This window comes from Vicia villosa, linkage group LG5, assembly GCF_029867415.1.
Source record: "Vicia villosa cultivar HV-30 ecotype Madison, WI linkage group LG5, Vvil1.0, whole genome shotgun sequence".
Classification (NCBI taxonomy): Eukaryota; Viridiplantae; Streptophyta; class Magnoliopsida; order Fabales; family Fabaceae; genus Vicia; species Vicia villosa.
Genome location: NC_081184.1, coordinates 126,408,498 through 126,423,569, shown reverse-complemented (window position 1 = coordinate 126,423,569; position 15,072 = coordinate 126,408,498). Strand labels below are relative to the sequence as shown.

The 15,072-nt window shown below is 37.2% G+C and overlaps 1 protein-coding gene across 1 annotated transcript; it reads left to right on the top strand.

The window, feature by feature from the left end:
• Positions 1-5: 5 nt before the first annotated feature.
• Positions 6-2,007, top strand: LOC131602392 (probable E3 ubiquitin-protein ligase ZFP1). The gene is made up of 3 exons (XM_058874484.1): positions 6-724; positions 808-890; positions 1,066-2,007. Exons 1-3 carry the CDS (start codon positions 572-574, stop codon positions 1,655-1,657), a joined length of 828 nt encoding a protein of 275 aa, XP_058730467.1. The 5' UTR covers positions 6-571; the 3' UTR covers positions 1,658-2,007.
• The last annotated feature ends 13,065 nt before the right edge of the window (positions 2,008-15,072 follow it).

The window sequence follows — 15,072 nt, the reverse complement described above, 5'->3', positions numbered from 1 at the left end:
TCTTATAGTAACACAATTTTTTTTCTTTAAAAATACAAATAACCAGATCCATATAAATAAATAAATTCCCTCAAACCCAATTAAACTGAAAATTAAATTTTATGTTAATTCTATTGTGCTAATGGCAGTTATGATGACCTTTGTTAAATCCATCATCCAACGCAAGTTAGCTCTTAAGACTGCAACTGATTAATCATTACTAGTTTTCATGATATCTATAATACAAATTCTAAGCTAGTGTTGATGCAATTTTCCCATCCCCTATAAAAAATTACTAATAAACAAAGCATCTATTATTAACGCATTAAGAACATGATTCTTTGTTGATATCTTTTGTTTTAACCTGGAGTAAACATCATGCTTTGAATCAGAATAGGAAACAGCTCAAAAGTAAGAATACATAGAAGTGACAACGTTACATATTACTTAGCATATATTCTAATCAGACAGCTAAAATGAACATAGCCATTAATTTCTAATGTTCACACATGAAGCAATATTTGCATACCCCTTAAGTAAGAAAAGTAAGAAAAGAATATATACATGATCAGTTGAGGAGGAAGGTGAAACCATGAGTCGCAACATGAACAATTTCACGCCTTTGCCGGGGCTTTGGAGAACAGGTTCTAGAGCCTATGATGATGCTCCTCACACTTCCAGTAATACTCATCAATCCAATGAAGTTCCTGTGTTTTACCGATCTCGTCACTCTACTAGGACCAATGTAAGTATATCATGATATTCTTGGTATAACCATTGTTTGATGATAACAACTTGGTATGTATGTAATTTGGTACTTGTTAATAGGATGAGAGGAGTTTAGGTGCACAAGATCCATTAAGGTTGTGGGAAATCAGAAGAACTCCTACAGAACATCATAGAGCATCAAAGTAAGACCAAATTTCAAGTTTGCTTAAGTATTTAACTATAGATGAGTGTCAGATGTGTGTTAGTGTCCAATTAATAATTTTTATTATTTTTACTTACTATAAGAGTTAATATAGTGAATGATGTCCATGTTTGTATCAATAATTCAGACATGGTTTATTGGGCAAAAAATTGCAGTTTTCCAGCACAAACTCATAGAAGACAACAAACTTATGTTCCTAATGAAGAAATGGGAAGAAGAGGTTTCAACCCATCGAGACTCGGACAAATTTTCCAGCATTCACCTGTAAGATCGACATCAACGCATCAAACAAACACACAAGTTCCACATGTGGTAGAAGATTCCAAATCAACTATTTTAAGCAAGTTACGGAAAGTAGTCTATAACCCTATGCCAACGCAGTTAGCTAGAAAAGTGAGCTTATATTATAGAGGAAATGCTTCGAATGGTTTGAAAGAGAGTGTGAAAGAAAAGAATGAAGATGGTATGAAATGTGCTATTTGCTTGGAAGATTTTGAGACTAAAGAAGAAGTGATGCTTACTCCATGCAACCACATGTTCCATGAGGATTGTATTGTAACTTGGTTAACAAGCAAAGGTCAGTGTCCTGTGTGTAGGTTTGTGGTTTTTGAGGAAGTGAAGGGAAATTCATCTTCCTTAAATAGGAATGACATTGCCAATTGGGAACCCAATGGCATGATCTCTGGAGAGCTTTTGTCAATTTTGAGGGCCATGGAAGAAGCTTTTCAAGTAGAGGGCATGGATTAATGTTATAAAAGTCAAACCGAATATTGAACTAATGAGACTTCTCTGGATCATGGTTCAATCGTCTTAAACGTTCAATCCATAACGAAAGGATTGAACCGTCTGAAGTTAATGTTAGTTCAAGGTTTAAAGGATTGAACCGTCTGATTTGGTTTTGTTTCTGAAACAGATATAGTGTTGATTTTGATGGGTTTAATTTATGAGCGACAATGATAATTTGCTATAGCTTAGTATGCACTGCTTGTTATTTTAATTCTATTTGATTTATATAACGGCATAAAAATATACATTAGTTTTTTTGTTCAATTTCGAATGGATGAAGTTGTGGATGAAGTTGTCTGGTCCAATTTTGAATGAATTTTACTATTGTTTGATTGGGTTTGGTTTGATTGGTTTATCGATTAAATCGCAATGATTATTCGGTTAGTTGACCATTAATTTCATTATAAAAAAATCATTATATAAAAGTTACTTCCATTCTATTTTTTGTAATAAAACTATAATAAATATAAAATTTGGGTCTTCAAACGTGATAAGTTGTTCAATTTAATTCTCTTTTAACATTTAACAAATAAATTTGAGCCTTCAAATATTACAAATGGTTTTAAAGAATCATTTCATCAACCTAATAAATTATTTGCACTAAATTTTAAAAGACCATTATTTTTCCACCTTAAGTGTTACTCCCACACCCTTAAGAAAAATTCAAATTTTTCCTAAAATAAGAAAATACATTTTCGAACGCATCCAACCTCAAAAATCTTCGGAAATGTATTTTCAAAAACTGTTATTCTTATTCTTAAAAACTAGAAACATATCTAGAAACAAATGCAGAAAATGTAACATAAACTAATATTCATCATTGTTATGACATTCATTAAAAACGAAATATTATATAGATTATTGTGAACATAAATCTAACAATACATTTCATCATCAAATAGGGTGTTTCAATATCTTTAGAGTATCTTTGGTCGATCTCGCAATCTTCGCATCCACCTCGATTACACCTTTTGTTTCGTAACGTTGAAATGTGTTTCACATAACAGTTAAATCTCCATTCGTCTTCATCTCAAACTTGCTGAAATGTATATTCCATTCATTATCAGTCGAGGGCAAAAGATAATAGAATTTCACAACTATTTGATTGTCTTGATATAAATTCTCTAGTATTGATTTTAAATCAACATGGCATGTGGTCTCTGTGAACCTAAATTCAAGAGGGGACTTCTTGTCATTGAAGTAGACAAAAGCGAGATATGCATATTAAGACCTTTTGTGTGTGTTTAAGCTAACAAGTACAGTGGTGTCCATATTTATACAAGTCTTAGATCAATATGGATCTTAGAAAATAAATCCTGTCTCAAAGGATATTTTGGAGATGTACTTTCGGACACACCCTGTTTCGTTTACTAAAATTAGGATGACTCCGTAAGTGAATTTGCAAATAATCCCATATTAGCATTTTTAAAATTGGAATGTGTTCGGAAATGTATTTCCAGATTCACCTGTAACTGTTTACAAAAAACCTGTTATAGAAACATAACATGTTATGAAACACATAAATGTTGAAAATTTTGGAAAATTGAAATATACATTAAAATGTATGAAAACATATACAATTTACTTTGTTAATATCAATCCAACATTACATACAAAACATATATAACCATCTAAATACATTGTTAGAGAAAAACAAAAATGAATCAAAACATGTGTCACCACCTAAATCTATATCTATGGGTGGTTTCGCTCATGACTTTTGTTTATTTAGTTCTCTTTCAATCTCACTCGACTTGGTGAATTCTTGCATCCTATCCAAAAATGATTTAACCAAGTTTCAGCTTCTTTTGTTGAATGATTTGTCCACTCTAATGATGTTAGTTGTATAGGTCATCCCAATTCCAAATAAACTTGAACAAAATGTACTGATTTAGAAAGTCACTTAATACACATGATTCGATCTGTTGGATTTTAAGGCGGGGTACTCCAAAGTGGAAAAATATTTCCGAGAACTTGTATCTTGTCAGATCAATGCAAACCTTATTATATGTGAAATTTCAGTACAAAGATATCAGATGTCAAACCAGATGTTGCGACATCGTACCTACTGACAGAATAATAAACAATATGAAGTAAATAACAGGAAATAAATAACACATGTCAATTGTTAACCTAATTTGGTGAAACATCACCTACATCTGGGGGCATCCAAACCAAAAAGGAAATCCAATATGATAGTATTAGTTTAAAGATAAACAATCCTAGTTTACAACTTATCGCCTAATCATTTTATGCAACTTCTACCTAGGAACCTCCTAGATATGAGAACCTCATCTCACTTCCCACAATCATCTCAGTTATCATAACAAAAGACCAAAAACAGAATAACACACTTCCAATTAAATAGAACAGACTACTGCTTCACAGCTTATGAATGATTCACAAATTACAACTCAACTAAAGAGTCCAACTCATGTATCAAACAATACAAAAGTGGCTAACAAACAACAATGACCAGAATAAATCATAATGATTGACACTTTTACTTATGTGGTTCATGAATTCTTTAGGTTTAGAATGCTTCTATTTATAGCCATAAAAGCCCATGGGCATGGATAATCAATCTAATGCAAATCCACAAACTGGTTTTTGCCTAATTTATGCAAAACAATTCCTTAAAATAAGGAACAAAATCACATGTTTCCTGAAAAGTCTCAAAGATCCTTTTTATGAAACCAAATCAAATACGCAATGTTCCCAAAATATTCTTCCTTGGTTGCAATCATATGAAAACTTAAATCATTCAAAATCTCATATTTTAAAATCAAATCTTCAAAGATTTAAAATCCTGAACTCTACTGATGTTGTGGTATAACATGTTACGACATCCGTCACAACATCTGTCTTCTGATATATCTTATCAACATGTCGAGACATCTGTCACAACATCTTGCTGTGAACCATGTTTTAGAAAAATCACTGACAATTATAAATCCAAGGATTTAAAAATATACATTTGCTATAAGATGACCAATTTCAAGGAAGCACATTCATTTTTCCTTTGATGTCAAACCACTAACACAAAAAATAAGAGACTTATGAACTGCATTATAATATTATTTTTTTACCTTATAGTTGTGTGTATGATTCTTTATGTGCCTTCAACACTTTGATAAGTTATTTAAGGACAAGTGTATGATTCTCCTCTCCTTTACCAAGCAAAGCTGCAACAACATGATAATCAAGTTACTGTCACCCATAACATCTATAATTCGTTTAATGTATTTATGCATAAAAGCGACATTATTCAATGTGTTTCATTTTGGGTAAAGGTGGTGAAAAAGATTGTTTGCTAATGTGAGCACCTTTGAAAACAATTTTTTGAGATTTTGAAGTTGGAGAACATGTTCGAAATAGGAAGAAGACTGCATCGTTGAATGACCACTTGATGTTGGTTTGACCTTCTTAGGCGCATCCTTTGTTATTATAGGATGCGGTGGTGGTTTCAAATCTGTGGTTTCTAGATATGCAATCTTCCTCAGTTGCTTTTTGAAGTGGAGTTTCATGTTGTCATCGTCTTTCAAAAATCTCTTTTGAATCACTTCCCATTCGGTCAAGATAGATATATTTGATTTACCATCTTTTATCACACCACCGTCATCAAACCAAATCCTTTTCTAGTGGGTGCAAACATCATCCATTTGTATTGGGCTATCAAGTTTGAACTTCTTTAAAATTAAACAAGCACATGGTAGACTGCACGTCCTCCAAAGTGTAAAGCCACACTTTGAGCTATCGGAACCTACTTTCTCAGCTCATTTGGCTTCGTGAAAAATAAAATTCAATTTCGCTCGAGATATATTTCCCACCTGGTGTGAATAAAGAGAAAAATGTTGTTTTGAAGTAGAAAAGATGATTGAGTGTGGAAGGAGGTTTTGGTAGGGTTTGAATAAGAATGATGTTTTTTATCACGAGTGAAGCAAACATGCAAGGTGGTGTTTTATTAAATTTCTTGTTTGACATTTCCTGGAATGCACTTTTGAAATTGTCATTGAGTTGAAAGGTTTTTTTCCCTTCAAATTCCCGCTTGATAAATCCAAAACTACACTTTCGTATTTGTCACTGAGATGTTAAATGAGGAAAATCATTGTAAATGTGAGTCCAGAGATAAACTTCCAAACTAGTTTTTGGGAAAATATGGGTGTTGTTGTTCCTTTGATTGTCCGCTTTAGGTAAAAAAGTATGGGCAATTGTTAGCTGAAGATTTCGTTTTGTAGTATTTGTCCTTCGAAGAAGTAGAAAATCGAAGGAAAGATGGTTACTGATAGCCATCCCTTAAAAATAAAAGAATGGCTACTGATGGTCATGCTTCGAGAATAAAGATTTCTAAGTTCGCTATGAAGATAATGAATACTGAAAGCTAGTGAAAAGTATGTGTCTTCGGGGACTTAGACAAAATTTATAAATATATTCAAGTATTACTACTTAGCGTGTTTTTGTAGTGTTTTAATACACTGCCACGCGTCGAAGACGGACTCAGGCGGGAAGATTTGAAATTCGAAGACGGTTTCGTAACTGTCCAAGTAACAGATGGCGTCGCTAGAAGTTCTTATGAGAAACGTGGCAGCAGATTAGTGTAGGACCGTTAAGGTCGAAACTAGTATAAATAGGAGTCTTAATGTTAGGATTCTGTGTGTTCATTTTGTACAAATCACTCACATATTTACTCAAGTATCAAGCGTTAAAAGAAAGAGTTCGCTGAGAAAATGTACGTATGACACCACCACTTTAATACATGTGTATTATCTTTTGTTTTTAAATATCTTCCAGAATTACTGCATTTCGTTTACTTCTTGCCATTTACATTTCTGTATCTTTACTTTAATGTCATTTACTTTTGAATTACTTTCATGTTATTTACTTTCAAAGTCTTTAACGTTTCTGCAGTTTAAGATTCTTTACGTTTTAATAGTCCTTTTAATTTCATATGTTATGTTACTTATCTTTTCGTTGAAGTCACATTTATATATAACAAAGTGATTATCAAGACTATTTGTTCTTTAATCGAACAACGCTTATTGAAGAAGACAAATCATGAATATGGTTCGAATGAACATTGATAACAATCTTCTTGACTATGTGTCCTAGGATCAATCTAGTCGATCCTGCGAGTAACCAAATCATATTTATTATAGTTTGGAAGACTAGCGGTTGTTTACCAGAAATCACCGTAAACAAATTGGCACACCCGGTGGGACAGTGTCAAAGACAGATTGTTTTAATCAATTGCTTTATTTTTGTCTAGACAATATCAAGATCTTGTATGAACCTTAGGAACGGTAAATTAAAGAACAGTGCACAACCGATTCCCAAACGAAGGTACAACAAGAAAATGGTCGTTACGGCCAGTGCAGGGGGTGATCGAGATCCCCCACAAGGTTCAGGATCAGGAGCGGCAAATTCGACTTCTACTCAAGGAACACGAGATGCAACGGGTCCAAATGGATCGAGACCTGCAGATAATTCCCAGGCTTTGCCTGAAAATAATACAGGGCCTCCAGGGACTATTCCAGTTTCAGTGTCGACAACCGCACCCTCATCCACAAGCGCAGAGGACGTATTGTTTGCCTCGACAAATGCTGCAAATAATTTGTCTGGTCAAGGCACGAATTCTGCTTTCGAATGGAGACCAAATAGTTCATATGGAATGCCATACCCATATGGAACAGACGTACGAGGGGCAGGATCTATATATGCCCCAACTAACAATGCGACATTTTCACCGAATGTTAGTTCAGTGGTTCGAAGTGCACATAACACTAGTTTTTCTACCCAGGTGCCCCACTTTACCACAAATAACCAAGCAGCATTTCGACAAGAAATGGATGCAAGCAACCATGATATGGTAGGGGTTTTGGCCAGAGAATTGACTTCAGTTTTAAGCCCACTAATGGCAAATGTTACTACTACAAATAGAGAAAACATGGAGACTTTCCAAAAGATATCATCTCAAATGAATCGAATGGAGGAATTCATGGGAGTAACACCACCTAAAAGGAAAGACAAACAGCCTTCGAATCAAGAAGAGAGGCCCATTTTGGAACGTGTACAAGATATAGTTCCGTCATCTAGGACAGCCACTAGGGATGTAGGCCCCTCACGAAGAACAGAGATGTTCGAAGGAACTCCAGTAATTAACTTAGAAGCTTCAAATCAAAGAGCCGTCCCCGTTCGACAGGAAACGGAGGAGGAGCGACCCAGATTAAGGATTGTGGGTAGGAACGAACACCCAGATGAGGTTGTTCAAAGAGTCAGAAGAGAAAATCTGGCTACAGAAAATAACTTAATTGCCATGATAGAAAGGGTTATGGCCAATAATGGCCTTAGTACTGGACTTAGACGTCCAAACTATACATCCCCTATATCAGATTATATCATGCAGACAGAATTGCCTAGGGGCACTAAGGTACCCAAATTTACAAAATTTTCAGGCGAAACTAATGAGTCAACGGTGGAACATATTGCTAGATATTTGACAGAAGCAGGAGACTTAGCGGGAAACGAGGATTTAAGGATCGAATATTTCCCTAGTTCGCTGACAAAGAATGCCTTCATTTGGTTTACTACTTTGCCACCAAATTCGATAGATGCATGGGCATACTTGGAAAGGCTTTTCCATGAGCAATTCTACATGGGTCAAACTAAGATAAGTTTGAAAGAATTGGCCAGTGTTAAAAGAAAATTCACAGAAACAATTGATGATTATTTGAATAGGTTCCGTTTGTTGAAATCAAGGTGTTTTACAACAGTCCCAGAGCATGAACTTGTCGAAATGGCTGCAGGTGGTCTAGATTATTCAATAAGAAAGAAACTAGATACCCAATACCTTAGGGACATGGCCCAATTAGCAGACAGGGTTCGACAAGTCGAACGCCTGAAGGCAGAAAAAGTTAGGGCGAATAAAAGTTATAAGAAAGAAAGAGTAGCGTACGTCGAAGCCGAGGACGCTGATGATGAGTCTTTCAATGACTCATATAGCCCTGAAGAAGTCGAAATAGACTTGGCTGAATTGAAAGAAGCGCCACCTTACGCCTGCAAATTGCTAAATCCTGCAAATGGAAAAAACCCAGTAGAAAACGATAAGAATGATAGGTTCCCTAAGAAAACTTATACATTCGACATTACCAAGTGTGATGAAATATTTGATTTATTGGTAAAGGATGGCCAAATGATACTACCTCCAAATTCAAAAATTCCTCCGTTGGAACAACGGAAGAAAAGAGGTTTTTGTAAATATCATGGGTTTTTAGGCCATAAAACTTCTCAATGTTTTCTTTTCAGGGATCTAATTCAAAATGCTCTCAATGATGGAAGGTTGAAGTTTGCTGACAAGACCAAGAGTCATATGAGGGTCGATACCAATCCCCTGAACATTGCTGACGCTAGCCTCTGTGAGGTAGAAGATATCAACATGGTGGAGGCATCTGAAGTTGAAGTTGTGGAAACTAAAGCAATGTTCAATGGAAAGCAGGCTACTGAAAGCCTAAAAGGTGACATAGTCTTCAACACTGTTGTTGAAGAATCTTCCAAGACAGAAATAACTGAAGCATCGAAGGAAGAAAACAGTGAGGCCACTGAAGACCTCAGGATGAAACTCCAGAAAATCCAGATCTCTGAAGTTCCTCCAGCAGCGGTTAACATGGTCAGCGCCAGACGACCAGTGTCTGAATTTGGCGAACTAGAGACATGGCTGACGAGGCAAAATGGGGGCATCGAAATTCCTCCAAGAACCGAAAGCCTCAAAGAATATCTCTGGAATTGCCACGAGAGAAATGGTGGTAAGCAATGGATGTGTCCAAGGTGTTCGATCATGCTGAATCGAAGGGTCGAAGCCAACTTCGAAAGGGTTCGACGCGAAAGATGGGAACACCCAGGAAGAGAGCCAAATCCCCTACTACAACTGTACCCAACGATGGAGGAAAGCTTGGTAGGATTTTTGGTCAGATGCCACAAAGAAAACACTGAAGTTGCTCTGTGCCCAAGATGTGGGGCAGTCTATGATGAAATGCTAGCACGATCATTCGAACGTGTGTACTGCTACATGAGTCGAGAAACTCAGGGGTTGCGTCCTAACCTGTACGGTTTCGACATATGGACTCCAACAAAGAGGCCTGATAGCCCACACCCCAGAGCTCGAAGGGTAACTTTCAAAATCCCTGCAGATGCGCCAAGGGATAGGTGGGTGCAAGCTGATGCAAGAACCAACAAATGGCGAAGTTGGGACCAAGGTGGTAGAACTGCAATGGCATATAGGAAACAATTTCAAAGACCAAATCGAGAGGCGTATCGATTGGAGAATTATAAAGGAAAAAATCCTATGTCTCGGTCCCAGTGGAGAAGGCATCAGAGAATAAAAAAGGCTCAGAAGGAATACAGGCCAAGAGAAGCTGGAGAATCTAGTAGCAACCAAGTCCCATACCAGGGGGCAAAGTCAAACAAACCTTCGGTGGAACGCAGATTATTCAAAGCTGAAAAACTCTTGGATGAAGAAGAAAAGATGCGTTCAAATTCCTGGAAAGAAGAGGATAGAATGACAAATGATTTTGATTCTGATGGAGTGTCATCTATAAACTTGAATTGCAATGTTGTTTCCGTACTCCCTCATGAGTTTAATCAGGAAACTGAAGTGGAAGACTGTGAAGAGGCTGATATCGAAGAAATGACAAAACACAGACTTGTGTGTTACTATGTGCTGAATAATGGTGCAGTAGAAGAACAGAATGCTTTCTTCGAAAGGCCTGATGAGGGTATGCGAAATCATTTGAAGCCACTCTATATCAGGGCTAAGATTGAGAACGTTGGCATTAATAAAGTCCTAGTTGATGGGGGAGCAGCAGTGAACCTAATGCCTCAATACATGCTAAAAAGAATTGGTATGTTCGATACGGATATAAGGCCACATAACATGGTTTTATCTAACTACGAAGGCAAAATAGGACAAACACTGGGAGTTGTTCAAGTCAATTTGACAGTAGGCTCAGTTACCAGGCCAACCATGTTCATGGTTATACCAGCAAAGGCAAACTACAACCTTTTGCTTGGTAGGGAATGGATTCATGGGGTAGCAGCTGTGCCCTCAACAATGCATCAGAGGGTGACAATTTGGAGAGAAGATGGTATAGTGGAGAATATCGAAGGTGATCAGAGTTACTACATGGCTGAAGTCAACCAGGTGAACAAAACCAACTTCGATAGGAACCTGGCAAACATAGGCCCTTGTCATGCTGCAGAAGAGATGTATACCCCAAATAAAAATGCATTGTACTATTTAACTTTACATCCAAATGGATTCCAATGGGATAGAGAGATCATGGATGGTCCACCAGATACAGCACCATTGGAGAATTATCCGACAGTACGGCCAACAGGCTGGGACGATGACATTAATCATGTCTGAGTCTTCGTTCTTCGAAAAGATTTCGGCCTATGTGGCCGAGAACAAAAGGAAGGCGGCTCTCGAAGCCGAACTATCAAATACAAAGATAGATGCAGTTCTAACCAAAGAAGGAATAACAGAATTGGAGATACGTACGAGTTTCGAACTCCCTGAACACACGGCTCCAGACGAAGAGATCATAAGAGAAGAACCAAACCAAAGGTTGGATGCAATATACGACGAGGAACCTTTGGGATTCGAAAAAGACCCAATGGCGTCGAACATAAAGATGTTGGCCCAAGATCCACTTGAAGAAGTAAATCTTGGAGACAATGATCAAAAAAGGATAACATATATCAGCGCGAAACTAGAACCAGAATTGAAAGCAACGGTCATCAAAATGCTGAAAGAAAATAGAGATTGTTTTGCTTGGGACTATGATGAGATGCCTGGTCTAGGAAGGGATTTAGTCGAACTAAAATTACCAATAAAAGAAGGGAAGAAGCCCATAAAGCAAACTCCCAGAAGATTCGCGCCAGAGATTCACTCGAAGATTAAAGCAGAGGTCGAAAGACTCTTACGTTGCAAATTTATCCAAACTACAAGGTATGTTGAGTGGATTGCTAATATAGTACCTGTAATTAAAAAGAATGGCTCATTAAGAGTATGCATAGACTTTCGTGACCTTAATGCAGCTACTCCTAAAGACGAGTATCCCATGCCTGTAGCAGAAATGCTAGTAGACTCAGCCGCAGGTTTTGAGTATTTGAGCATGTTGGATGGATATTCGGGATACAATCAAATTTTTATAGCAGAAGATGATGTATCCAAGACAGCATTTCGTTGCCCAGGGGCAATAGGCACTTACGAATGGGTTGTGATGCCTTTTGGTTTGAAAAACGCTGGGGCAACTTATCAAAGAGCAATGAATTCTATATTTCATGACTTTATAGAAACATTCATGCAAGTGTATATAGATGACATTGTGGTAAAATCTACCTCGGGTATGAGTCATCTCGATCATCTGAGCCAATCATTCGAAAGAATGAGGAAATATGGCTTGAAGATGAACCCCCTTAAATGTGCTTTCTTTGTGCAGGCAGGTGATTTCTTGGGTTTCGTAGTCCACAAAAAAGGGATAGAAATTAACCAGAACAAGACGAAAGCCATTAGGGAAACCAAGTCCCCATCCACGAAGAAAGAACTACAATCATTATTGGGTAAGATAAATTTCTTAAGGAGATTTATCTCTAACTTGAGTGGATGCACGCAAGCTTTCTCACCTCTACTTCAGCTTAAGCAAGGAAAATTCGAATGGCGTGCTGAACATCAAGAAGCTTTCGATCAGATAAAGCAATACTTGACTTATCCACCAATTTTGCTCCCCCAAATGGGAAGAAGCACATGCGCCTATACATTTCAGCGTCAGATAAAACAATAGGCAGCATGCTGGCCCAGGAAGATGAGAATGGCATCGAGAGAGCCATTTATTACTTAAGTAGAGTACTCAATGATGCAGAGACTAGATATACTGATATAGAAAAACTCTGCCTTTGTTTGTATTTCTCCTGTATCAAACTTAAGTATTATATAAAGCCAGTTGATGTTTACGTTTCATCTCATTGTGATGTTATTAAACACATGTTATCTAAGCCAATACTACATAGTCGAATTGGCAAGTGGGCTTTGGCCCTTACTGAATATTCATTAATATTTCAGCCTCTCAAGGCAATGAAAGGTCAGATTGTGTCAGACTTTATTGTCGACCATGCGGTGGTTGAGAATCATCAGCATTATGTGGACTTAAAACCTTGGAAGTTATACTTCGATGGTTCAACGCATAGAGAGGGTACTGGGGTTGGAATGTTGATAATTTCTCCTGATGGAATTCCAACAAAGCTCAAGTTTAAAATCGAAGGTCCATTATGCTCCAACAATGAAGCTGAATACGAAGCATTAATTGCTGGACTTGAGGCTTTGTTAGAATTGGGGGCAACCAGAGTCGAAATTAAAGGAGACTCCGAATTGGTCATCAAACAATTGACAAAGGAGTACAAGTGTATCAAAGAGAATTTGATCATGTATTTTGTCATCGCAAATAGGCTACTCAAGAAATTCGAATATGTGGAATTAAAACACGTATCAAGGGTGAATAACCAGGAAGCAAACGACTTGGCACAATTAGCTTCAGGATATAAAGTATCAAAAGAAAAGTTGGAAGAATTGATTGAAGTAAGAGGAAGAGCAATGTTTACTAAACTTTCGCCAAGTGATCTAGAGAACTCACAATTGGGTTATGCCAACAAAGAACAATTCGAAGTACTAAATATAGACTCGTTGGCAGACACAGATTGGAGGAGTCCAATTATTAACTACCTAAAAAGCCCTTCGACGGATACAGACAGGAAAATCAAGTATAGAGCATTGTCATATTTTCTGATGGGAAATGAATTGTTCAAGAAAACTCCTGAAGGGGTATTGTTGAAATGCTTGGGTGAAGCAGAAGCATATTTGGCTCTGTCGAACGTACATAGTGGGGCATGTGGTGCACATCAAGAAGGGCACAAAATGAAATGGCTCTTGTTTCGTTATGGGATGTATTGGCCTTCGATGTTAAAGGATTGCATAGAGTTTGCGAAAGGGTGCCAAGAGTGCCAAGAACATGCAGGTATCCAACACGCTCCAGCAAACGAATTAAGTACGATAGTAAAACCATGGCCTTTCAGGGGATGGGCATTAGATTTGATTGGAGAAATTCACCCCAAGTCATCTAAAGGTCAAAGGTACATTTTGGTAGGAATAGACTATTTCACAAAATGGGTCGAAGCAATACCACTGGCAAATGTGGATCAAGAGGCTGTGATTGAGTTTATTCAGAAACACATTATATATAGGTTTGGAATCCCAGAAAGTATAACAACTGATCAGGGATCAGTCTTTACTGGACGAAAAATGCAAGACTTTGCCAGAGAAATAGGTTTCAAGTTATTTACTTCTACACCTTACTACGCTCAAGCAAATGGACAGGTTGAAGCAGCAAACAAAATAATAATTGGCCTTATTAAGAAACATGTGGGAAAGAAACCTAAGAGCTGGCATAAGACTTTAGATCAAGCACTCTGGGCTTGTCGGACATCTCCAAAAGAAGCTACAAATACAACTCCTTTCCAGTTGACGTTTGGACATGATGCAGTACTCCCAATTGAGATATGTTTGCAATCGGTAAGAATACAAAGACAAGCAGACATTCCTCCCAATGTATACTGGGAGTTAATGATGAATGAGTTAGTAGATTTGGACGAAGACAGACTTCGAGCACTGGAAATGATAAAAAGGCAAAAGGAAAGAGTGTCTAGAGCATATAATAAAAAGGTGAAAGGTAAAACTTTTGTTAATAATGACTTAGTCTGGAAAGTTATTTTACCTGTAGATCGAAAGAATCAGGCACTTGGTAAATGGTCCCCACATTGGGAAGGACCCTTTCGAATCTTGAAAGTATTCTCGAACAATGCTTACGAAATTGAAGAATTAGCAGAAGATTGTAGGATCTTAAGAGTAAACGGGAAATATTTGAAGAGATATTGTGGACCTCCGATTTTTTAATCCCGGGCCATACCTCTGTTCTGTAGAGATACGTGAACTGACTCTTTTTTATCGCTTAATGCTTTCGCATTTTTGAAAATCACAGAGTCGCCACCGACCTTTTATTTTATCCAATTAAGGAAAGGTTTATAAAAGAAACAGAAAAAAGACCTTTAAGAAATTCTGGGTAAGGGGGTAGGTTATACAAAGGGAAGGTGTTAGCACCCTTTGTATCCATGGTTATCCATGGGCTCTTAAGTTTGCTTAGCTCACTTGTTTTTCGATCACTTTTCAATTGCTCTGAAATTGCTCATATGTGGTTTCAAATACCTTTGTAATTTGAATTTTGTAATGATCCGTGTGTGGATGTATACAAAATGCTTGTTTATCTTTCGAA

Bases quoted from the DNA above. Each gene is read 5' to 3' on its own strand.
- LOC131602392 (XM_058874484.1), top strand. From the start codon at position 572: ATGAGTCGCAACATGAACAATTTCACGCCTTTGCCGGGGCTTTGGAGA. The intron at 725-807 runs GTAAGTATATCA...ACTTGTTAATAG, and splicing joins GTCACTCTACTAGGACCAAT to GATGAGAGGAGTTTAGGTGC. The intron at 891-1,065 runs GTAAGACCAAAT...AAAAAATTGCAG, and splicing joins GAACATCATAGAGCATCAAA to TTTTCCAGCACAAACTCATA.